This window comes from Trichosurus vulpecula, chromosome 1 (genome assembly GCF_011100635.1).
Source record: "Trichosurus vulpecula isolate mTriVul1 chromosome 1, mTriVul1.pri, whole genome shotgun sequence".
In the NCBI taxonomy this organism is placed as follows: domain Eukaryota; kingdom Metazoa; phylum Chordata; class Mammalia; order Diprotodontia; family Phalangeridae; genus Trichosurus; species Trichosurus vulpecula.
Window position 1 is genome coordinate 469,331,539 of NC_050573.1, and position 26,493 is coordinate 469,358,031.

General features: G+C 40.9%; 1 protein-coding gene across 9 annotated transcripts in view; it reads left to right on the forward strand.

Moving 5' to 3' along the window:
* CAST (calpastatin) overlaps window positions 1–26,493 on the forward strand; it is a 133,277-nt gene that overhangs the window by 21,635 nt on the left and 85,149 nt on the right. For 6 of the 9 annotated variants that reach the window (XM_036768197.1, XM_036768195.1, XM_036768184.1 and 3 more), the window contains one exon: window positions 13,372–13,440. In XM_036768197.1, the coding sequence (XP_036624092.1) occupies window positions 13,372–13,440 (69 nt within the window). Of the gene's footprint in view, window positions 1–13,371; window positions 13,441–16,852; window positions 16,997–26,493 lie in introns of those variants that run through there. The other 3 variants (XM_036768215.1, XM_036768212.1, XM_036768206.1) reach the window with 3 other exon arrangements.

The window sequence follows — 26,493 nt, forward strand, 5'->3', positions numbered from 1 at the left end:
GAAATTTGTCTGGGGCACTCAAAGGTTAAGTGACACACCAGGAGTCAAACATCCAGTTATGTCAGAGGCTGGATTTGAAACTAGCTCTTGACTACCAGTCCAGGTTTCTATCCAATAATGCAATGCTGCTTCAACTTGGCAAATTGATTCTTTGCTGGATAAGGCAATTTTTAAGCCTTTTGTGGTCTCCTTCCTGTGGCAATCGATTTACATTGCTTTTATTTCTGTATGAAACTTTCATAGTAGGTGTGGATGTCCTTCCTTCAATCCATTTCTCAATTTTTTAGTGTCAATAACTGGTTTAAATGGGCAAGATTAGACTGTTTTAGTCACATACCATATTTTTTCTCACTTTTATTCTTTCTTCTAGCTTTCTATTTGTATTATTGTTGGCTGGCCTTTGCTTCTTCTGATATGGGTATAGGAGAGATTGCCCTGAGGACACCGCTCATTTCATTATCTTTTCAGGATTCTTCCCATGTTTGCTTTCTCTAATAACATTTCCACTTCTATAAGCACCCCCAGGGTTAAGGTTACAGTCCAAATTTAGTACACATGTATTGGCCCTTACTGTGCAAAACACTAATTCAGTCAGTCAATAAACATTTACTAAGTGCCTGCAATGTACCTGACACTGTGCTAAGGTCTGAGGATACAAAGAAAGGTAAAAAGCAGTTGTTTTTCGGTCATGTCCGACTCTTCATAATCCCGTTTGAGGTTTCCTTGGCAAAGATACTGGAGTGGTTTGCCATTTCCTCGTCCAGCTTATTTTACAGAAGAGGAAACTGAGGCAGACAGGGTTAAGTGACTTGCCCAGGGTCACACAGCTAGTAAGTATCTGAGGCCAGATTTGAACTCAGGAAGATGAGTCTTCCTGACCTCAAGCCCAATACTCTGTCCACTTCACCATCTAGCTGCGCTGCTCTCAAAGAAAGTATTCATGGTTGTAGAGGTGTGAAAAATCTATGTACTTAATAAGTCTTCATCCTCTCTCTTATTACTTACTCCAAAAGTATTCTGCATTTTTTTGCTATTCTTTCTTTTGCCCTCCTTTTGTGTCGAAGTCACTAGGTACCAGTGCATATCTTGATTTAATTTGGAGGTCTTGCCAAGTCCTTCATAGATATTCTCTTAACAGATGTTGGTTCATAAATTTCATATGTATGTTTCTTATATTTTTAACTGAACTTCTTGTACACATCTCAAACTCTATAGAACAACTCACTCCCTCCCCCCCAAAATCACTCCTCTCACAAGCTTTCCACTTTCCATCAGACACCACCATCCTAAAAGCCTTGTAGGTTTATAACTTCAGTGTTATTGTTGATTCCTCATTTGTACTTGACCCTGACATTCACTTAGTTGTTGGACCATTTTGTTTCTGCTTCCACATCTCTCACATCCATCACCTTTTCTCCACTCACACTGTCAGCACCCTAGTTCAGACCCTTATTTTTTTTCTTTTTTTAAATTTAATATATTTAGTTTTCAGCATTGATTTTCACAAGAGTTTGAATTACAAATTTTCTCCCCATTTCTACCCTCCCCCCCCACTCCAAGATGGCATATATTCTGGTTGCCCTGTTCCCCAGTCAGCCCTCCCTTCTGTCACTCCACTCCCCTCCCATCCCCTTTTCCCTTCCTTTCTTGTAGGGCAAGATAAATTTCTACACCCCATTGCCTGTGTATCTTATTTTCTAGTTGCATACAAAAAATTTTTTTTGTTTTTGAACTTATGTTTTTAAAACTTTGAGTTCCAAATTCTCTCCCCTCTTCCCTTCCCACACACCCTCCCTAAGAAGTCAAGCAATTCAACATAGGCCACATACGTATCATTATGTATAACCCTTCCACAATATTCATGTTGTGAAAGACTCGCTATATTTTGCTCCTTCCTAACCTAACCCCCTTTATTGAATTTTCTCCCTTGACCCTGTCCCCTTTCCAAAGTGTTTGTTTTTGATTACCTCCACCCTCATCTGCCCTCCCTTCTATCATCCCCCCCTTTTTTTAATCTTCTTCCTCCTTTTTTCCTGTGGGGTAGGATACCCAACTGAGTATGTATGGTATTCCCTCCTCAGGTCAAATCTGATGAGAGCAAGATTCATTCATTCCCCCTCACCTGCCTTCTCTTCTTACAGAACTGCTTTTTCTTGCCACTTTTATGGGAGATAATTTACCCCATTCTATCTCTCCTTATCTCCCTCTCTCAATATATTCCTCTCTCATCCCTCAATTTGATTTTATTTCTTTTAGATATCTTCCCTTCATCTTCAACTCACCCTGTGCCCGCCCTCTCTCTCTCTCTCTCTCTCTCTCTCTCTCTCTCCATATATATATATATATATATATATATATATATATATATATATATATATATATATATATATATATATATATGTATGTATATACACACACATATATACATATACATATATATATATATATATATATATATATATATATGCATATTCCCTTCAGCTACCCTAATACTGAGGTCTCACGAATCATACCCGTCATCTTTCCATGTACGAATGTAAACAAAACAGTTCAACTTTAGTAAGTCACTTGCAATTTCTTTTTCTTGTTCTTTTTCTTGATTACCTTTTCATGCTTCTCTTGATTCTTGTTTTTGAAAGTCACATTTTCTATTCAGCTCTGGTCTTTTCACTGAGAAAGCTTGAAAGTCCTCTATTTTATTGAAAATCCATATTTTGCCTTGGAGCATGATACTCAGTTTTGCTGGGTAGGCGATTCTTGGTTTTAATCCTACCTCCATTGACCTCTGGAATATCGTATTCCAAACCCTTCAGTCTCTTAATGTAGAAGCTGCTAGATCTTGGGTTATTCTGATTGTGTTTCCACAATACTCAAAATTGTTTCTTTCTGGCTGCTTGCAGTATTTTCTCCTTGATCTGGGAGCTCTGGAATTTGGCGACAATATTCCTTGGAGATTTCTTTTGGGGATCTATTTGAGGAGGCGATCGATGGATTCTTTCAATTTCTATTTTACCCTCTGGCTCTAGAATATCAGGGTAGTTCTCCTTGATAATTTCTTGAAGGATGATATCTAGGCTCTTTTTTTCATCATGGCTTTCAGGTAGTCCAATAATTTTTAAATTCTCTCTCCTGGATCTCTTTTCCAGGTCAGTGGTTTTTCCAATGAGATATTTCACATTGTCTTCCATTTTTTCATTCCTTTGGTTCTGTTTTATAATATCTTGATTTCTCATAAAGTCACCCTCCACTTGCTCCATCTAATTTTTAAGGTAGTATTTTCTTCAGTGGTCTTTTGGACCTCCTTTTCCATTTGGCTAATTCTGCCTTTCAAGGCATTCTTCTCCTCATTGGCTTTTTGGAGCTCTTTTGCCATTTGAGTTAATCTATTTTTTAAGGTGTTGTTTTCTTCAATGTATTTTTCAGTATTTTTTTGGGTCTGCTTTAGCAAGTCATTGACTTGTTTTTCATGGTTTTCTCGCATCCTTCTCATTTCTCTTCCCAATTTTTCCTCCACTTCTCTAACTTGCTTTTCCAAATCCTTTTTGAGGTCTTCCATGGCCTGAGACCAGTTCATGTTTTTCTTGGAGGCTTTTGTTGTAGGCTCTTTGACTTTGTTGACTTCTTCTGGCTGTATGCTTTGGTCTTCTTTGTCACCAAAGAAAGATTCCAGAGTCTGAGACTGAATCTGGGTGCGTTTTCGCTGCCTGGCCATGTTCCCAGCCAACTAACTTGACCCTTGAGTTTTTCAGTGGGGTATGACTGCTTGTAGAGTTAAGAGAACTATGTTCCACGCTTGGGGGGATGTGCCAGCTCTGCCACCCCAGCACTCCTCCTTCCCCAAGAACCCCCAACCCGAAATGGACTTAGATCTTCAGCAGGCTCTTCACTCCTGCTCTGATCCGCACTTAATTCCTCCCACCAGGTGGGCCTGGGGCTGGAAACAACTGCAGCTGTACTTCTGTAGCTACCCCACCTCCGCTGCCTCCAGGGCAGTAGCCCACTGGGAACTCCTTCCACTCCCACAGCTTTTCCCACTAACCTTCTCTGTTGTCTTTGGTGTTTGTGGGTTGAGAAGTCTGGTAACTGCTGCAGCTCACTGATTCAGGGTGCTAGGGCACACTCTGCCTGGCTCCTGGTCTGGTTGGTCTGCGCGGCCCCCACTGGGCTCTGCTTCACTCTGCTCCCAGCTCCATGTGGGATAGACCTCACCCAGAGACCATCTAGGCTGCCCTGGGCTGGAGCCCTGCTTCCCTGCAGTTCTAGAATTGGTTCAGAGCCATTTTTATAGGTTTTTGGAGGGACTCATCAGGGAGCTCATGCTAGTCCCTGCTTTCCAGCTGCCATCTTGGCTCCACCCCCACCCCAGACCCTTATTTTCTCTCCTCTGGACTACTGTAATAACTTCCCAAGTGGTCTCTCTGCCTCAAGTGTGCCCATTCAAATCTGTCCTCCATATAGCTGCTGAGTGATTTTTTCAAAAACACAGATCTGACCTTAACCTGGCCCTACCCTATTCTTCCAGCCTTATTATACATTACATCCTTCCACACACGCAACGTTCCAGCCAGACTAGCCTGCTGACTGCTCTTCACGCAGGACACTTCATCTCTATGGTGTTGCATCAGCTTTCCCTCCATTCTCACAAGGCATTCCTTCTTGACTTCTGACATTTAGAATACCCACCTTCCTTCAAGTGTAAGCTCAAATACTTTATTCTACTGGAAGCCTTTCCTGTTGCTTTCTTGTCTGAATTTTCAGACAAGATAAAATCAGCTCCACCAGCTCCTTTATCTTTGTCTGGGAAAACCTGTCCTCCATTTTTTCAGTTTATTGCAACTTTCTTTTGTCTTCTGATTTCATTTCAAGAAGAATGTCAAGATTGATATTCAATTCTACTAATGCGTGTGTCCACTTATGGTCATTTAACAAGTTTCTCACACTACAGTCCCAACCATGAAGTTTTAATGTTTGTAGATTACCTAAAAACTGTGTGATTCTCATACCCTTCTGCCACCATCACTGCCAACTAGAAGAAGGTAGACAAGAATGAGGGCCATTTTGTGTTTTTCTTTATTTTTATGGAGTGCATGACCAAAGAATTCTATTTGCAAATGGCCAGCCTAGTACTTTCTACTTAAGCTAGGTTAATTCTTGGAAGGTTGATATGTTGTTTTAGCAGGATTCAGCTTGCAGCCTTTTCAAAATAATAGAGTCTGTCAGACTTTTCATTTTACTCTTATAATCTAGAATGGCATACCATCACTGCAGTGCCTTTTTGAGGCATCAAAGTAGTACTTTTTGAGGAATTTTACATTTATACCTATTAAATTTAATTTTCTATCACCATCTCTGAAACATGTTAACTATGTAACTCTGGTCAAGTTGCTTAAACTCTCAATGCTCCCAAGCATCTCTTTCAGACTTTAAGGTCCAGAGTAGTTGCTGATCTGCATTAGCAAAAGGAGTTTCTTCACTGGAAGTTCCTTGTACAAATTTGGTCCCTTCAGAAATTCATTCTCTTAGATTTGACCCATTAGTCTAGCCTATTGAGATCCTTTTGGACTCTTTCCTTTGACATCCTTTATGTCATCTCCACCAGCCACTCATCACCAACCATCTCAGCTCTATGACATCTAGGCGGGATAGTACGAAAAGTGATGGAAGTAATGGGTAGGCCTAGAATGGGACACAGAACAATAGCTTACTTTTTTTTGGTTTTGCCTTATTAAAGGTGAGTTTAAATAAAAATTTGCTCTTTGCTTTATATGGTCATTTAATTTTTTTGTTATTGCTGACAGTCATGAAATTTATGACAGTCATTAAGTTTATGGTGTATGGAGCTCAGCAGAAATGATGGTTTCTTGGCTTTGATATCTAGCACATAAAAAGGAATGTGGCACAGTAGAAACAGTAGGACCTGGAACCTCTGACACTTACTGCCTGCATAGTCTTGGACATGTTATGCTGTTTCCTTCCAATAAACTCTACATTCTGCTGGGGCAGGGACTGTTTAATTTTTGTCTTTGTATCCCTGTGGGTCTCAGTTTCCTCATCTGTAAGATGAGGGGATTGAACTAGATGACTTCCTTCCCCTACCTTTTCCCTCCAGATCTAAACTTATAATATGAGTTTCTGAGATATTTTAGGACTAGGGACAGGCACCTTTTGCACAATTCCAGAATTCAAGTTACCCTGAAGATGACAGATTTTTGGTTGAATGGGAGGAAGTCTTGCTTTGCATCACTCAGAAAGGACAGAAGAAACTAATTCAGAGAACTTTGATTACCTGAGGCAAAATTCCAATAGCTCCTAGTTTTTATAACTAAGGAAATTCAGGGGACACCTTCAGAGGATTAGAGTCCAAGGAATAGCAGGCATACAAGCTTGGTGTTGACTCTTGGGGTTTGAGGAAACCTGACAATAAAAACATAAGACTGCATAGAATCATGGGATCATAACTTTAGAGCTAGAAGAGACCTGGGAAACCATAAAGTCCAACCTCCTCATTTTACAGATAAGGAAACAGAGGCAAAGAGAGGTCACACAGCTAATAAGTGTCTGAAGCAGAATTTGAATGAAGGTCTTCCTGATTCCAGGTTGTATCAGTAAGGCAAGATTTGTGACCTTGAAAATGGCCATGAACATGCCTGTATAGTTCAGAATTGCAAAGTATAAGAGATTCTCTAGGCACAGGAAGTATAACATTTATTTAGACACCAGAGGACCAAACCCCAAGACTAATAACTCCAACCTGACATAGCAGTAGTTGTATTTCAAAGCCAGTAAGTCCACCTCTATGAAACAGCAAGGAGATTATAACACAATATTACAGCAAGGAACCAAGTCATCCTGTAACTTTCCCCCCTGCTGGGGCATTCCTGTAAATACTCACAAATCCCAACTGTCTGCTTGCCTGCGTTCTCTCCCCTCCTTAGTTCTCTCCCCTCCTTAGTTCTCTCCCCTCCTTAGTTCTCTCCCCTCCCTGTTCTGCACTCTCTCTTGTCTCTCCGAAGCTCTCTGAGTTCTGTAGCTCACTAGTCTGCAGATTCTCAGCTCTATTGTCTCAGAGTTCTTACTTCTCCTTGGGCTGAATTCTGACTTTGATGGGTACCTTCTGGGTATATATACTCTTCTTAGGGCCCGAAGGCTTCAAGCCCAATCAGCAAAAGGGTGTAGGCCTGGGGCTTAGCACCTAGTAAGTAAAGAGTGTAGGCCTGGAGCTTAGCACCTAGTAAGTAAAGGGTGTAGGCCTGCCAACAAACAAACCTCGAATCAAGCTTCCCTTAACTAGCCCCACCTGAGGCCTATTGAATGAGTGAGAAATCTCTTTAATCACTGATTGGCATCACACAGGTCCAGCACTCTCTCCTCTATATCACATAAACAGGGCAAGTTGCTAGCTCCATAAGGATGCACCAGCCAAATGATCAGGCCAGGAGAAAAAGAGGGCCGAAGGTAAGTCAGGCCTCTTTCTTCAAGATATAATTTTAACTTTTCTTGCATCACATTTAGCTAGTTGGTAATAGCCAGACTCCCCAGACCTTCCAGGTTTAAGGCATTTTGGAACTCAGAGCCAAGCTTTGAGAACAACAGGAGGGATAAGTAGATAAGTAGGGAAGCCAGAATAAATGCCAAGGTCAACCAGTCATCTTTTTTGCAAAGCTCAGGGCTCTGGATGGGCAAATGACCATAAGCAAGGATTAATGATCCGTATACCTACTGCACAGACAAGAAAGGATAGACTAGTCATAAAATCCAGGTGATCCACAGAATAGCAGGAATGTGGAGAGGCATATAGAAACTAGGAACATTACTAAGGAAGATCCTCTGAGGCCAGAACTTCTTATATATTCCCAATCCAGAGCCAGAAATGAAGCCAAAAGCTAGGTAGGACTGAGTCCACAGGTGGAAACAAGCAGACCCATATGACCTGACTAAAGGAGCCAGAAGAGGTAGTCCATTCCCAACAGTTTGTTTGGTTACTATAAATCTGCTAGTATATCAGGGTGATATTAAAAATCTAATGAATAAAAGCCTTTGGTTGGTTTATATGGTAAGCTTTATGTATCAATATGTCAAATATTACAATATTTCTCAAAATTAATAGATCATAATCTCAAACATTGTAATTTAACCTCTTTTGACCTATAGTTATCATAGGGTCAGATTTCTCGTATTTAAACTAAATTCAACCTGCATATTCAATAAATATTTATTAAGTGCCTTAAAGTTAGATAAGACATAGTCCTCCGACCCTCATGGAGTTTATAGTCCCATAGGGCAATATGACATAAATACAGTCGATGTAAATGAAAAGTGGATTAGAGAAGTACAAAACAAAATAATTTCTGAGGAAGAAAAAATTGGAAGAGCTCCCAACTTGGGAGATCAAGGAAGGTTTTGTGGAGGATGTGGCATGTAAGTCAAATTTTAAAGGGTAGATAAGATTTCAACAGGAAGTAGGAGTGAGAGAGGACATCCTAGGTATAAGGACTACAACATGAGTGATTGAAATGGGTATGTTCTAGAGACAGGAAGAAGATCACTTTGATAGGAGCATGGAGTATATGGTACACATGAGATAGGGATGGGGAGGGCAGGGGAGAGGTTGTGAAAGACTTCGAATGACAAAGTCAAGGAGTTTAAATTTTACTTGGTAGGCAATAGGGAGCTACTGTAGATTTTTGAGTACAGGAGTGACATGACCTGATCTAAGCACAAGGAAGATTGATTTGGCATCCATGTGAAGGATAGATTGGAGAGAGGAGACAATGGAGGTGGGAAGACCTGTTGGGATACTACTACAGTATTCTAAGAAAATAGTAATATGGGCCTATATACGATGATAAGGACTGAAGAAATAAATAAGAGAAGGCAAATATAAGAGAGCTACTGGAATTGGAATTATCAGGACTTAGAAAGTGCTAGATATGAGAAATGAGGGATAAGTAAGAGTCTAAGATATCATCTTGGTTTCAAAAATGGATGTCTTTATTTTAAGGAGCAAATGCCATGGGTTGGAGAGACGATTAGGCATTTCTGCCCTTTCTCCAATTTTTTAGCAGAAGAATTCTCTAAACTGTTAGTGATGCAATAAATGTTGCTTCGATGCCAATAGAGAGTGAAAACAAAACCCAGTGCACAACTTGTGTTTTTTTTTCTATCTTGTAGTCAACCATTTTAGGCAAAGCACAGATTTTTATTTTTCACTCAACCAAATTTACATCAGATTCAAAAGGCTCACAGCAGATGCATGTTAACAGAGAAAACATAGCACACCATAGTTATTTTCTCCCTGTAAGGTAAAAGCACTTAGTGAAACTGTAGACCAGACATTTCACTTTCACATTCATCTTGGGCCTGTGCTGTCCAGCCAATTCACAAGCTCCTGATCTCCTAGCTGGCTCTCATTGGTCCTTCCAGCTTCAAGATGGCCCTACCAGTGGTCTTATTCTCCTTTGAGAAATAAGCTTTTTCAGAAATCACTACCTGCTGATAATCTGGCATCCAACTTTTGTATCTTACAATTCTCAAACTCACGAGGTTAACACCATGGTTGGAAATGTCCATTTATCAGGATTGCTGGTCATGGTCCTGACTCAGGGAAGAAAACAGGAAAGAATAAGCATATGTTCTCACTTCCATGAACTTTCATGAGGTGAGGAGAGGAAAGAAATCCTTACACATCTCCTACTGGAAGTCCAAGAGAGAGAAAGCATTTTGTGCATCCCCAAAGAAAGTTTGGAACAGCTTTTCCTACGTTCCTCTTAAAACCTACAGAATGGGCGGCTCTTCCTGACTCAGTTGTCAGTTATCTTTGCTGCAACCCATCAGTCCTAGGGACCAATGAGAAGTTACTCTGTCATCTTTCCAGGGCATGTGCCCTTCAAAATGGACACATGTCCCAGGAACCGGAGTGTATATCAGTTCCAAAGGAGGTTCCTCAATACAGCAAATCAAAGCATTCTCCAGTTTCCCCAAGGAACTGGGTCCAGAATTGAATAGTATGAGGAATGTAGCTAGATTGCTTTTGGGAAATCATGAAGTTACTTTAAAGGCCCAAGTATATAATTTTTTCACAATCAATAAAGGATCAAAGTTGAGAACTACCATGTACAATTCCCAACCATCGAAGTTGGGAATTGTAGAGGCCGCATTGGGAATAATCAAGCTGGCCAAAGGACATTCTCGTAAACCTATATGACCCAGCTGGTCACCTGGAGAAAGCAAAAGGATAAGTCCTGGATAGCATAGGCATTCTTGTATCAAGAGAATTAAGGGGAGGCTTCAAGTACATTAGCATAGACTCCTTGTGACTAACTTACGGGAGGACATGAACAAGAGCCCAACAGAATGCTATGGATGGCTTAAAATCTGCATCACTGGAAAAGGTCCCCACATCTCTGAGATCATAGAGGGGTCTGAGTATTTCAGTAGTTTGTGTAGTTCCCCTAAACTTCCATGGTGACTTGCACAAAGTAGTCTTAATAAATGTTTGCTGACCACCTGGATAAATGAATGAGGGTGCCATTTGAACAGTTCAGAGTTGCCTACTTAACATCAGTTGTTGTGGTCAAACCAGTGATTTCACTGTCCTAGGGAACTTCCACTGAGAAAATGCCTTTCACCAGAACAAATCAACAATTTTTGCTCTCTAATGTGTAGTCTTATAAAGTTATTTGGGGGCACTGAGAATTGATTTATCCAGTGTCGCACAGCCAATATGCATCAGAGGTACGATTTGAACCAAGGTCTTCCTGACTCCCCTAAGCCACAGTCCTACTTTCTATCAGCTAAGTAGAACATAGGACTTAGGATCAGGAAGACCTGAGCTCAAACCCTGCCTCAGACTCCTTACTAACCGTATGACTCTGGACAAGTCACTCACCCTCTTGCAAACTGAGTTTCCTCCTCTTTAAAATGGAGATGATGATAGCATCTACCTCACAGGGATGTTGTAAGGATCAAATGAGTTAGCACATGTAAAGTGCTTTGCAAATCTTAAAGCACTATGTAAGTGCTAGTAGTAGTGGTGGTGGTGGTGGTGGTGGTTGTAGTAGTAGTATTATTATGTTATCAGGATTTAAACTCTTGGTCTGCCAGCATTCAAACTTAAGGAACAGCAAATGAACAGGATCATAGGGTCAAAGATTTAGTTAGGAGAAACCTTAGAAATCATCTTGCTCACTCGGACGCCCTCCATTTTACAAATGAGGAAACTGAGGCCCCTAGAGGCAAGACAATCACATAGGTAGTTAAGCATCAGGGTCAGGTTTTGAGCCCGGGTATTCTGATTCTCCTCGGAGCAGAGAGAAGGGAATGAATGCAGAGAAATGTTGTAAAGGAAGAGTCAACATGTCTTCTTGGCAACTCAACGAATATATGGGGTAGGGAATGGGGTGGAGCCAAGTATGACTGAACTCTAGAACCTGAGAAGCTCAGAAAGCTGGTGATGTCCTTGACAGAAGGAGAGAAATCAGGAAGAGAAGCAGGTTTGAGCTTAGCAACTAGAAGTGGTCTGAAGTCCCTTAGCAACTAGAAGTGGTCTGAAGTCCCTCTCTGGAAGTTTAAGACTACGGTCCATCATGCGCATGACTTTCCAGTGAGGACTGAGAGTTTTCAGCACCCTGCCGGGAGGAGTGCCTGAAATACTTAAAGATAATTCTGTCGGTAGGATGGTTTGTTCTTTGTTCTTTAGTGGGCAATTTCTAGGAGGAGTTTTGATCGCAGCTGGCTGCAGGTGGTGTGGCTTAGTGAGAGAAATGCTGGATCTGGAACCAGAAGGCCTGGGTTCGAGCCCTGACTTTGCTACTTAGTAATTTTGCAACCTTGAGCAAGTCATCTTTACTTCTCTGGGCCTCAGCTTCTTCTAATGTAAAATGAAGGGTTGGACTAAAATGATCTTTAAGGTCCCTTCCAGAGATAAATCTATGGCCTTATCTCCTATCTTGTTCAAATTTTTCAATTGTGTCTGACTCTTCATGACCCCATTTTGGGGTTTTCTTGGCAAAGATACCAGAGTAGTGTGCCATTTCCTTCTCCAGCTCATTTTACAGATAAGGAAACTGAGGCAAACAGGGGAAGTATAGTTTCCCCTAAACTTCCATGGTGACTTGCACAAAGTAGTCTTAATAAATGTTTGCTGACTACCTGGATAAATGAATGAGGGCACCATTTGAACAGTTCAGAGTTGCCTACTTAACATCAGTTGTTGTGGTCAAACCAGTGATTTCACTGTCCTAGGGAACTTCCACTGAGAAAATGCCCTTCACCAAAACAAATCAACAATTGCTCTCTACTGTGTAGTCTTATAAAGTTATTTGGGTCACATAGCTAGAAAGTGTCTGAGGACAGATTTGAACTCAAGAAGATGAGTCTTCCTGACTCCAGGCCTGACACTTTATCCACTGCGCCACCTAGGAGCACTTATCTTATAAATCTAACATGAGCTAGTTAACCACGACTGCTGCTTGTCAGCGGTGTTGTAGAGAGGACTCTTGCATCAGGCAGGAAGTTGGGCTTAGATTCTTTTTGAAAAAGAAGGCACCAGTTCAAATTTTTTTTTCAGAGAATTCCTCTTCCAAAAAAAAGCCCTTCTAAACTCTAAGGAGGCAAACAAAATCAGTGTTAGTTAAATATTTAATTGATGTTTATCATATCAATTCCACTAGATTTAAGTCCTATTTGATACACTAGAGCCATGTATTTATGAGTCATGTGTACACTACAGAGTACATTAGGGCCCCTTTTATGATAATGTGTAGAGTACATTGATAAGCATTTTATAGGTAAGTATTAGAGCATAATTTCATTATTTTGTATTATTATAGAGGTATCGCCAACATATCATTGCTTTTGCCCATTGTTGGTCATATCTGTGGTATATTTGAAGACAAAGTGCCTCGTCAGGAATACAACCCCAAATCATAGCCTTTTTCCTAAGAGAGAAAATATACTTTCCTTTTAGGATGTGGTTTCCAGAATGGGGCCAAATGTGGAAATGGCCTTGAGATACCTTTTCACAACCCTTAAAGATCATTGAAGAATACAGAAGCAGGATTTAAACTCATTTTATATGTTTTCTGTTTTAATATTTAGAGGAAAAAGATATGAAAAGTTTGATGTTTGCAAATCTAGTATGTTAGCTCGTATTCCTATCCCTGCTTTAATATTTAGATGACCTTTAGGCAAAGCATGAAAACTTTGATTTTCAGGCAAAGTATGATATTTGTCAATCTGGTATGCTAGATACAAACAAAAATCTTTTTTTTTTCCTCAAGAATAAGTTTGCATTGAAATGAAAAATTTGCCTTGACTTCCTTGTTGCTATATTTTCACACGCTAATGTTGCAATTTTGTGTGTGTTTTAAGGAAAAAGCAGCAAGTCACAGTAGCAGCACCCCCTCCAGGATCTCTGAAAGTAGAACAGCATCTAGTAAGGTAAGTGCCATCTTTTTATGGTATGCGGCATTGCGGCATGGCAAATCCAAATATGAGACCCTATGTCTGTCATGGGGGAAGAGGTTAAAAAAAATAAAAAATAAAAAAATGATTCTTGATGTTATTAAATCTATTATGCAACGTCTGTAGTCATATGCTGGTGTTAGCATTGGGTCACTGCACGTGCAAGCACAGCAGAAATCTAGTTAGCTCTTTTTTTTTGTAAAGTGCTCACACTTCAGGGTTCACCTAGCTTATTAATGCTTTTCAGCTTTGAGACCAATAGGTGGTTTCAAACAGGTAACAAGGTGGTACAGTGGCTAGAGTACTGAGTCTGGAGTAAGGTTCCCGTCCAGGGCTCTTTCTCTTGCAGAGAGAGCGTCAGACCTTGGGGCTAGGGTCAGGGTAAGAGTTAGGAAGGCCTGAGTTCAAGTGTGGCCTCAGACACTTACTAGCTCTGTGACCCTGGACGAGTCACTTATCCTGTGTTTGCCTCAATTTCTTCCCCTGTAAAATGGAGATTATAAAAGCACCCATCTCCCAGGGTTTTTGTGCAGATCAAATGAGATAATTCTTGTATTAGCACAGTGCCTAGCACATAGTAGGCACTTAATAATATTACTTAATAACTTAATAACTTAATAATATTCCCTTCCCTTCTCCCCAACCCCAACAAAAATATGAAATAAAAATGAAAGATGAAAATTATGAGTTACACTTTCTAGAAATAAACTGGTCTCACTTTGCCCCTTTTCAGTTGAGTGGAATGGCTTCATTTCCAGGTGAAGGCTTGAATTGGGAGCTTTACCTTTTTTTTCCCCTGTTGGCATAAAATAAGGGTAAGAAAAATTAAAGAAATATCTCACTTGGAATTCTCTTATAGTATGGGAGGATATAAGATACTTGTCTTTTGTTTTAGAACGTTATGAAACAAAATATAAGGTTTAAGTTGACCAAATATTTTAGGAATACTATAGGATATAGTGTCATTTGGAATCTAGTATATAAAAAATTACCCATGTACCATGTGAAGATCCTGAAAATAAGATAACTTTTGAAACATGATTTGGTTTTCATTGAAATATTAATTACCAAACCAGGAAACTAATTGTATAAGCTTAAGATGCAAGAGGTGATCAATCCCCAGACGATTTTTAAGCACAAACTCTGGACCAAGTCATGTGCCAGGCACTGGGGATATGAGGACAAAGAATGAAACAAGCCATGCTTCTAAGAAACCTGGACACTAATGGTGACAGTTAAATATATTAGGAGGTGCAGCTTAAATAGCAAGTGAATGAATAGAAAATAGTTAGTCTGGGAGATAAGGCGCTGACAGTTGTGGGATTTAGAACGGCTTCATGGGGAAGCTGGTGTCGGAGCTGCGTGTTAAGGAAAGAGATGGCTTCTGTGAGGCAGAAGTAAGAAGGGAGCATATTCCAGGTATGTGGGAGGGCCAGTGCAAAGGCATGGTGCTGGGAGATAGGATGTCATGCATAAGGAACCCAGAGAAGGCTTCAGAGTCAAGGAGATCTAGGTTCAAATCATGCCTCTGATATATATATATACACACACACACATATATATACATATATATACACATATATACATATACACATACGTACATATATCTATATCTATATATCTATATCTATATATCTATATCTATATCTATATATATCTATATCTATATCTATATCTATCTATATCTATATCTATATCTATATCTATATCTATATCTATATCTATATCTATATCTATATATATCTATATATATATATATCTATATATATATATAGATATATATATATATGTACTGTGTGACCCTGGACAAGTCATTTAAGCTCTCAGTAGTCTAGGCAATTCTCCAAAACTATACATTTCAGCACAGGTGCCTGTCTGCATTGATAGAAAGAGATCACTCACTGCAGCTTCCTTATACCAGTAAAATCAGAGGTCAGGTCCAAAAGTTTATTTAAGAAAAAGTTTGATCACATTTAAAAAACATCTCTCTTTTAGCCTTAAAATTTTAAATTTAAAAAACATCTCTCTTTTAGCCTTAAAATTTCCCAGTGTATCCAGGTCCATCTGAATGCAACTCCTACTTTGGGAAAGTTCTTGTACAATCTTCAGTAGAAAAAAAAAAAGTATTTTAAAATGAGTCCCCTAAGCTCTAATGATCTTTTCATGTTCGTCACTTTTTCAAAAACAGATTTAATTACTACATCACCTCTCAGGTGTTTGTTTTATAAAGAAAAATGATGACGTCTAGAAGGTTAAATAGCTCGCTAATGTCAAAAGAGTAAGTGGAAGATCCAGGATTTGAACCCAGGTCCAGGAAGTTGTAGTTTTACCATAACCTACCCTCATCATAATGATAATGATAATTACAACAAAACAATAATAATAATAGCATTTATGTAGCGCTTTAAGGTTTGTGCAGTGCTTTTCATATATGGTCTCAATTGATCATCACAAGAACCACAGGAGGTAGGTAGTATTATCTCCATTTTACAGATGAGAAAACTGAGTCACAGGACCTGGGTTCAAATTTCAGCTCTACCCTTTCAGCTCTGCCTGTGTGATCTTAACTTCTCTGACCCTCAGTTTCTTTCTCTGTCAAGTAAGGGGGCTAGAACAGACAGCCTCTAAGGGCCTTCCAGATCCATAGTCCTACAATGCTGAATAGCTACAATGTCTGACGACAGAAATTATCCTTCACTCTCCTGTCCCCTCCCTTCCTTTCTCTCCAGCATAAAATTTGTTCCATATTGAATTGGAAAGTCAGACTACCTTTTGAAGAAAAATAAATTCTCAGATGATTAATTGCTCATTGTTGTTTATGAATGAGTTTGTTAGTTCCTGTCCCCACCACAGGTAGGTACAAGGTCATCGAGGATTGGAATGGGGAGGGGGTGGAGGGGTGGGGAGTAAAGGCAGAGTAATCCTTAATAGGGCTTGGAGAGATTTGACAATAGGGCTCTCCTCCGCCCACTCTCCCCACCCCCACCCCCATCTCCCCCCAAAAGGGCAACCTGCAGCCAGTGAGATTTGTATCCCACTCTGGGCCTTGTGGGTTCACTTGGGGTTTATTTTCTATAATCTGAGCTGCTTTGGATGACTCACTGCCCACTCCCAACCCCCCAGGGCACCTCTGAGTGTCCTAATTTTGATCTAAGCAGCCAGATTATGTGCATTATGTGATATGTTTCCACAGTCATGGCAGTATAAAAATTTGTAATTGAGTTATTTATAGCAGCTCTTACGACAAATCAGTCAAACCTATCCATGGACTCCTCTTCCCAGAAAAAACTGGTGTCTGGGACTCCGGGGTAAGAGGAGGTGGGGCCACTTAGACAGGAGGGCGGAACCCACGTACGTAAGGCACCCTCGGGATCAGCTGTGCCCTATCAAAGGGAGAAGGGCTGGGCAGTGACTGTCAAAACGGAAACCACAACTAGGCTCCTCTGAAAGCAAAAAATGAAAACGTTTGGAAAATAAAGATCTCCGAAGTACAGGAAGCTGAATTCAGAGAGGCTCAGGCTTCCTGCATAAAGTGAGTACTGCTTGGGGACGGCTCCCTCTCCCTGCTCTGGCATCTCTAAATTACAGAGTCACTTTCCTGGCAGCCTTTGCCCCTTCGCCTCTGCCTTTCCTGACTGCCGACTTTGAGAAATGTGACTTTTTACTGAGCTGAAGAAATGTTGGTCTGTGGATAATTTCGAAGTTTAAATAGGGTCTCTTCCTGCTTCTCCCTCCCCTCCTCCCCTCCAGCTAGCACAGCTAAGCTTTTCAGTTGGGAATGCAGGTGGTGGTAGGAACAGAAGGGGTAGGATTACCCAACAGGGCAGAATTTGGAAAAAAAAGAAATGTGTAGCTGTTCTGTAGATCTTACCTCGAATTTTATTTTTATAGTAAATTGAATTTGTCCTCACCACCTTAAATACCATAATTTGGACAAATGAACATAAAGTTTTATGTAGAGGGAGGAGCATGATGACAAGGAAAGACAACTGGGTTTGCCCTCAGAGGCACAGAGTTTGTATCCTGCCTTTGCTGCTGATCATCTGGGTCACCTTGGCCATCATTTTCACTTCTCTCTGCCTCAGTTTCTTCATCTGCAAAATGAGATGAGCTCTAAGGCCTTTTCTTAACTCTAACATTCTTTGGTCATGATGTACCTAGTATTGCACAGACAGGGTGTGGCATCCTCAAAGGAAATCTTTTGTTGTGACCTCAGTACTCCTCGATACTCTAGTATAACGAGTACCACATTAGGTTTTGCTAAGTCTCATTCTTCCGAAAGGTCTGTGTTTCTGCTCCAGTTAAATAATATTACCAGAAATATTGGAAGAAGCAGGTATGTTTATCTCCATTTTATAGCTATAAGTACTGAGGCACAGAATACTTAAGTGACTTGCTTAGCATCACACAGGTTTTCAGGGGATAAAAATAGGACTACAAATCAAATCTCTGACCAACAAGGCATTTCTTTAGTCACCAGATTATGGGGTCATAGGATTTAGAGACCATCTAGTCCCACCCCCTAATGTTAGAGATGAGGGAAGTAAGGCCCAGAGAGGTTCAGAGTGACTAGTCCAAGAACTGGAATCTGGGTCCTTTGTTGTTCTGATCATCTATGGACCAGACATTTGCTCAATCCAGAATTCTCTCTAGTATACTATATTGTCTCTTTATACTGATTTCCTGTCAATACATGTGAAACAGAGTACAGAAATATATAGCAATGGGTTTCTGGAGTTTCTCTAGTATGAACAGGTGTTTATACTGTTCAGTCAAGCCTGCATTGCAGGGAGGGCCGTCTTGCCCACAGAGAGCTATGTATTTTGCAGTAAACAAAAATAAGGTGGTCTTTCCTAAAATTTTGCTTGTAGACCTAGAAATTGAATTGTGATAGTGAATCTTCTCATTATAAATCTAGGGGCATGAGGGTAGATGGAGGGAAGGAGTGCTTTACTTGGCATACTGATATGGTGGAAAACTAGTTTCAGTTTAGCAAAATCATGCATTTGTAAAGAAAATATTAGTATCTTCTTTCTCCAGACTGATGGAGTAAATTCTCAGACAAGATGGGAGCAGGCATCAACGTGAATGTGGCAACGCTTTCCAACTTTTTAGTAAAACCTCTATTGAGTTATGTACATTGCAGCATTTAACAGGCATAAATATCTATTGTGGCTGAGTAGGCCCACATAGTTGAAGATCACATTTCTACCAAATAAATAGATAATGATTTCTGGAATTTCTTTTTGGCCCTCTGATTTTATATTGTTGGAATATTTGTGTTGTATAGAAACTGCCTCCACTGATGAAGAACAACTTGTAATTCAGTTGTGTTCAACTCTTCATGACCCTGTGGACTTATACTACCCATAGGGTTTTCTTGGCAAAGATACTGGAGTGGTTTGCCTTTTCCTTCTCCAATAGATCAAAGCAAATGTAGGTTAAATAACTTGACCAAGGTCACACAGCCAGCAGTTGTCCAAGGCCAGATTTGAACTCAGGTCCTCCTGACTCTAGGCCCAGCGCCCTATCCACCAATCCACCTAGCTGCCTCCTAGGCAAGCAGAGGTTAAGTAACTTGACCAAGGTCACACAGCCAGTAAGTGTCTGAGGCCAGATTTGAACTAATTTAATTTCAACTGAGTCCTCACTACAGCAAAGAGAGGGAAGGAAACAAACATTTATTATACCATCTACTATGTGCAGGGAGGTACATGGGGTGTCCACAGAGGACTAGCACTTCTGGTGGGAGGGCCTGCTGAGCCCCTTTCAGGGCTGCTCATCCACATTGGTGTTCACCTCCCAACTCTCACCCGTGCCCAGCAACCACACCCCTGTAAAACCCCATCTCAGCAGACAGGTAACTGACAGGCCTCAAACCTGTTGGTGAGTTAGGGTGACATCTACCTCAAGCCTGTGAGGAGTTCCTCTGGAAGAATGGGAGGATTAGAACAATTTGTTCCTATGGCTGTGAGGGCAGCTGAGGCAGGAAGCGTGGAGCACTTAGAGCCTGGTCAGACATCAAAGGTGCCAAGGTCATCCGTTGATCCCAGGCCATTGCTGGTCATCTTAACTTTTGTCTTGCCGTTGGACTTGGATGACTTTGGAAGAAAGAGTAAGGCTGATGACTCTGCAACTCCTCCTCATTTAAATCCATTCACATGCAAGTCAAGACATCACCCCCCCATGTCCTTGGTCTTTAAAAACAAAGGATGAACAACTCAGGTCTTCCTGACTACAGGCCCAAGGCCCAGTGCTCTATCCACTGAGTCCCCTAGCTGCCGCCATCAGAACAACTGCTTGCCTGCAATAGATAGTCTTAGAGAGTTATCTGTAGCACTGAGTGATTAAATAGCCTGCTCCTGGTCACCCAGCGAGTATATGTCAAAGGCAGGACCGGAACCCAGGACTTCCCAAGTCCAAGTTACCCACTATGTCGCTTGGGCCCTGCTGTGCCTGTCCTATATAGAACATACTAACCATGTCATTTTCCACAGTAAAAAGTTATAGTTAATAATATGGAATAATAGTGAGAAGGCTAAAAAAAGACTATTAAGAGTAAAACAGCTCATTGAATTCCATGCATCAACCATTTATAAAAATTTTACCTTAAAAGTCCTTTTCAGAGTCGTATCTTAATAATCAATGAATAAACATTTATTCTCTGCCAGGTTAAGTTGTAATGATAATATAGGTTTTAAAAAGTTACCATTTGAAGGCAAGTTACACATTGTTAGCATTTGTTCACTTTTTTGTTTAAAATCTGCAATAACTAAATAGTCATTAGGTGAGGAAATCCATGTCATCCTCTCCTGGAATGGGACCCGTGACTCGCCTGGGAGAGGGAACTCCTGATGAGGAAACGCCCTCCACCAGTGCCGATCAGCACCTTCTGAGCACCTCATAATCTGAAAGTCATCGGGAGCACAGAAGGGTTTGGGGACTTGCCCATGTGACAAAAGCAGCACTTTGAACCTAGGTCTTCCTGACTCAGGCTTTGTACATACTGTTCCATGCTACCTCTTGTAAGCACCCTTATATTTAGAGGTAGATGACCTGGGTCCAAATCCTGGCTCTGACACTTATTCCCTTTGTACTTTTGTTGTTGTCTTTGTTCAGTCATTTCAGTCGTATTCAACTCTCCGTGACTCCATTTGGGGCCGTCCTGGCAAAGATACTGGAGTGGTTTGCCATTTCCTTCTCCAGCTCATTTTACGGATGAGGAAACTGAGGCAAACAGGGTTGAGTGACTTGCCCAGGGCCACAAAGCTAGTAAGGGTCTGAGGCCAGATTTAAACTCAGGAAGATGAGTTCTCTCTACCACTCTACTGGCACTCTACCACTGCACCACCCAGTACCCATGTATACTTCGAGGCAAAGTAATTTTACTTCTCTTGAGCCTTAATTTTTTCATCTGTAAAATGAAGGTTGGACTTGATGTTCTTTATGTCCTTTATATTGTCCATATATATGATACATATCCTCTATATTAGTCCTTTTATGACCCTAATGAAAAGTAGAGTATAAAAGTCTGACAGTCATAGTGTCCTGATACCCAAGAACTAATACGTAAAACTTTATCTATTTTATGACTCCTTTTGAATCCTCCACTAAAGTCCTACTGGTGATTCATCATGGCATAGAGGTGACTCTGGGTTCTCAACAGTTACATGAGCAGAGCAAAAGCTCTGATGGGTCATGTCAGTCTAGAAAGACTTCAGGTACTGCCTGGCAATGGACTCTGTGTCTGTAGCCAAAGACCAGCCTTGCTAAGTTTAGAGAGAGGCTCATCACCAGAAGGCTAGCATGTCACTGGGTGATACTTCCTTGGCTACTGAGTCTTATGAAGTCATCTGCTAAGGTGTGTAGGGCTGGTGATCTGGGTAACTGGCCCTCAGCTGGCTGTTGCGGTGGGGGGAGAAGGAAGGGAAAAATGATTTCACAACTTCAGGCCTGGGCAACTGGAAGAATGGTAGGGCCTTCTACAGAAAGAGGGCATTTAGGCAATGCAAAGATAGGGCTGGAGGAGTAGGAGAAAGTTGAGTTCATAATGAAAGAGTGGGTTTAAAAAAAAGTATAGAAGTCTTATTTTGTAATATTTTATTGACAATCTGTGTACCAGAAAATTGTTTTGAGTGCAATTCTGTATTGGTTTTTCTCCATTAAACAAGTTTTAGCACATAAAACATTTTGCTACACTCTATTTTCCAGAAGGTTGATTGTGGCAAAGTGTAGTGCCTTTTAAAGTAGTCTTTGGAACCTCTACCACTTGTCTGTCTTGTCCAGAGGAGAATGTGTTATTTAGTTGAACTCACCCTTATTTCTGTCTAGCACAGCACCATCGTTCCAGTCATCCAGGTTCTCAATTTCCAAGTCATACTCTGCTCATCATTCTTAACCCACGCATCCAATCAGTTGCTAGATCTTGTCCTTTCTACCTCCCTCCACATCTCTGGCATCAGTCCACTCCTCTCCACCCACATAATCACCACTCCAGTTTAGGCCTTCATCACCTCTCAGTGGACTATTATAATAACTTCCTTCTTGGTTTCCCCTGCTTTGAGTCTCTCCCCATTACAATCCCTTCCTCCACAAGGCTGCCAGAGTGATCTTTCCTACCAAGTCATGTCCCTACTCTGTAAACCCCAGTGGCTACCAATTACCTCTAGAATCAGATATAAACTCTATTGATATTTGGAGCTATTTACCACATGACCCCGACCTATTAGTCCAGGCTTATTATATATGAATCCCCAAAACACTCTCTGCAGGCCATCAAGCCTTCCTTCTTACTGTTCCTTATACAAAGCATCCCCTTTCCTTTCTTCATGCCTATGTACATGGTGTTCCCCATGCTTGGAATGCACTCCCACCTCACCTCCAACTCTCAGGGTCTCTAGTCTTGTCTAAGACTCAGCTTAAGCTCTCAGATACACAAGGCCTTTGCTGATTCCCTCTTTCCACAAATCACCTTGTATTTATTGCGTGTGTATTTTATATATATATATATATATGTATATATTTCTTTAAGGAGGAAGGAGGAGTCACGTGTGCACACACACACACACACACACATGTCCTCCATAGAACGTAAGGCCCTGGAGGGCATGGACTGTTTCACTTCTGCATCTGTCTTCCCCAGCTTCCATCCTAGTGCTTGGCACATAGTAACAGTTTAATAAACACTTATTGAGTGTTTGAAATATCTGAAACCTGAAAAAATGAATGTGTTTTGAAACGTGGAAATGATAATATGCTTCCAGGTTCATCTGAGTAGTTAATTTTGGATTGCCTTTTTATTTAACAATATAAAACAAATAACCAAAAAATAGTTCTGGTTAACAGTGTATAAATTCACAAGAGTAAAGCCCTTTGCAAAGCACCTCACAGATTTATACACCTGGTTTTACTGAGGGTCAAATTGTACAATGCCCCTAGTGTAAACAGTATTTTTCGTTGATTTAAGAAATTATTTGTTGAGCACCACTGTCCTGACCGCATCAATAAAATTTAAAATATATTTATTTTGAGTCAGGCCTGACTCGAGATGGTCTGGGAGGTCAGTTTCAGAATTGAAACAAAATGAAACATTCATAGACTTCCTTAACATTTAAGAAAAGATTTACTTAACAATATTGTGGAAAAAGAATTCAGCAAGGATGTAGCATTGAATCACTGTCCCTAAGCTTTAGTTCCATGGGTCAATTACATCTCAATGATCATCCCCTTTTGAGATGGTGGGTGGAGATAGCCTAGCCTTGTTCTTACTGCAAGGCAGGTCTCACTTCCTTTTCCTAAGACCCTTTTCCACCTGTTAATGTATTCTAATCCTTCTTTTTCCAATGAGGACACTGAGATCCGAGAGGTAAATGAAGTCCCCAAGATCACACAGCTTATTAGCAGCAGAACCAGGACTAAAACCTAGATCTCCTGATTCTGTTAATGTATTCTAATCCTTCTTTTTCCAATGAGGACACTGAGATCCGAGAGGTAAATGAAGTCCCCAAGATCACACAGCTTATTAGCAGCAGAACCAGGACTAAAACCTAGATCTCCTGATTCCCATCTAGTGTTCCTTCTACTTCACCAAGAACACTTGAGTTCAAATCCAGAAGTCCTGGGTCCACATTCTAGCGCTGTCCCTTGCTACCTGGGTGATCTTGGACAAGTCACATTCCCTCTATAGGTCTCAGTTTTGTCATCTTTAAAATAACAGGATCAGACTGGATGATGTTTGAGGTCACTTCCAGATCTGTATTTGTGAGCCTTTTGTAGGAAGGAAGGAAGGAGGGAGGGAGGAAGAGAGGGAAGGAAGGAAGGAAGGAAGCATTTACTAAATGCTACCATGTGATAAGTACTGAGGATAGAAGCAGGAAAGCATGACAGTCCCAGCTCTCAAGGACCATGGGATCTTTCCATCTGACATCTAGTTGAAGCCTTCCGTATGTGTTGTCTCCACCACTAGAATGGGAGCTCCCTGAGTTATGATTTCCCTATTTCATTTAAAAAAATAGATTTGGGGAATACCTAATCCAATGTCCTCATTTTTCAGAAGAGAAATGTCCAAAGTCATAAATGTCAGTCCTCTAACTCAAACCCCATGCTTTTTTTCACTAATTTTGCCCTGCTTCTTTTCCTGCCAATGGCATTCCTATGCACATATTTACCTAGTCTTTGAAGCCTTAGAATCATCTTTGATATCCTCCAGATCTGTCAGTGACTAAAAAGTCCAGTGACCTGGCTTCTTTCTGTAATGCCTCTTGCATCCTTTCCCACGGCTGCTAGCCCCATTCAAACTCCTTCATTTCCTTTTGCTTGGACTATTTCGGTAGCTTTTAGCTGGCCTCCTTCCTGGCCTCCCCAACTAACCCATTCCTACACTCCCCTGATAGATTAATCTTCCTCATGCACAGCTCTTATCCCAGCTCCAAAGCCTTCTAGAGCCTATCAAGGCTAAACTCCTTAGGGCCACATAGTAGACCCTACATAGTGTGGGCCCAGCCTATTTCTCTACCCTTATCTCCCGCCACACCCTTGTACATGCTCTGTAGTACTCTCTATTTCCAGTCAAACTGAACTACTCACTACTCCCCCAGTGCTCCATGGTGCCCTATTTCTGTCTCTTTGCATGTGATATTCCCTCCATCTAGAAGAGCAGTTCTTAAAATGAAGTGCACAGGTCTGGGACCTCCCCACAAGGGGCCTACAGATAGATTTCATGGGGTCCATTCATTGGGAGGAGGAGAAAATGAATGTCTTTATTTTCATTAAACACTGGTTTTCATTGTAGCCTTATGTATTTAAAAATATGATTCTGAGGAGACTATCAGACTGCCAAAGGGGTCCATGACACAAAAAGGTTAAAATAATGATAATAACTAACATTTACGTAGCATTCACTGTGCAAGTCGCTGTGCTAAGCACTTTGAAAATATCTCATTTGATACATCAACCCTGGAAAGTAGGTGCTATTTATTATCCCCATTTTGCAGATGAGAAAACTGAAACAAAAAGAGTTAACCTCTTTTCTTAACCCAGGAACACTTAATAGCTAGTAAGTGTCTGAGGAGGATTTGAAATCAAGGTTTTTGTTTTTCGAGGCAATTGGGGTTAAGTGACTTACCCACGGCCACACAGCTAGTATCTGAGGCCAGATTTGAACTCAGGTCCTCCTGACTCCGGGGCCAGTGTTCTATCCGCTGCATCCCCTAGCTGCTTCTATTCTAGAAAGTCTTTTATGATTGCAAACTAGGTCGTCTTTTGTCTCAATTCTTACCTAGCTCTTAGTCATTGAATGGGTAGGTATTGCCTTGAAATCAGGTCTTCCTGATTCCAAACCTGATATTCTATCCACTGAGCCACCCAGCTACCTCTGTACTAGAAAGTCTTTTATGATAGCAAACTAGGCCATCTTTTGTCTCAGTTCTCACTTAAGGCCTCCATCATTGAATGGGCATTGCCTCAGACAAACCGAGCCCTGGGAAAGACCTTCATTTAGAAAGGCCAACATCACCCACTGCATCCCAGGCCAACACCAGTCATCTTGACCTTTGTCTCACCACTGGACTTCCATAACTCTGGAAGAGAGAGTGAGGTTGATGGATGATTTTGCACAGCTCTGTCCCACTCGTGTCCAATTCATATGCAAAGCAAGACATCCTCCTCATGATGTCATTAGTCCTCTTCCAGAACGAAGGACGAACAACAAAAACAGAGTGTTCCAGTACTTTTGTCTCTGTCTTTTGAAATTCTACCTTTTCTTAAAGTCCCACATTAATACCATTTCCCCATGAAGTCTTCCCTGAATAGCTCCCTCCCCAAATCCCAAGTAGATAGGCTTTTTCCTTCCATTTTACCCCTTTGACTTGGCACGTTTATCAAACTATCTTGTATTATAATAATTTGTATAACTACAGTTATTCGAGTGTATGTCTTTTCTTCCCTATTAGAATGTAAGCTCCTTGGGGCAGCTAGGTGGTGGTGCAGTGAGTAGAGCACGGCCGTGGAGTCAGGAGGACCTGAGTTCAAATGCGACCTCAGACACTTGACACATGTACTACCTGTGTGACCTTGGGCAAGTCACTTAACCCCAATTGCCCTGCCCCCCCCAAAAAAAACAAAAAACAAAACACCAAACAAAAGAGCATTACTAAAAACAAACAAATAAAAAGAATGTAAGCTCCTTGAGGTTTCAGAGACTATGTGTCTTTATTCATCTTTGTGTTCTTAGCAGCACCTGTCACAAGGCCTTGTATAAATAATGTGCTAATAACATGGTGGGATTGATTTTACCAGTGGTATATCATGAAGGCAAAGATATAACTACGGGAAATATAATAATTGAAAAGAATAAAATTACGTACCAAGTCTTCTCAAAGACAGCATCAACATATTGTGTAGATTGGTTAGTCTGAGGGACTCTAGTGCAGGAAAGAAGGAAGAAAGCATGCATTTACTAAATGCCTGCTATGTGCCAGGCACTGTGCTAAGGTTTTTACAAATATTATCTCACTTGATCCGCGCATCAAC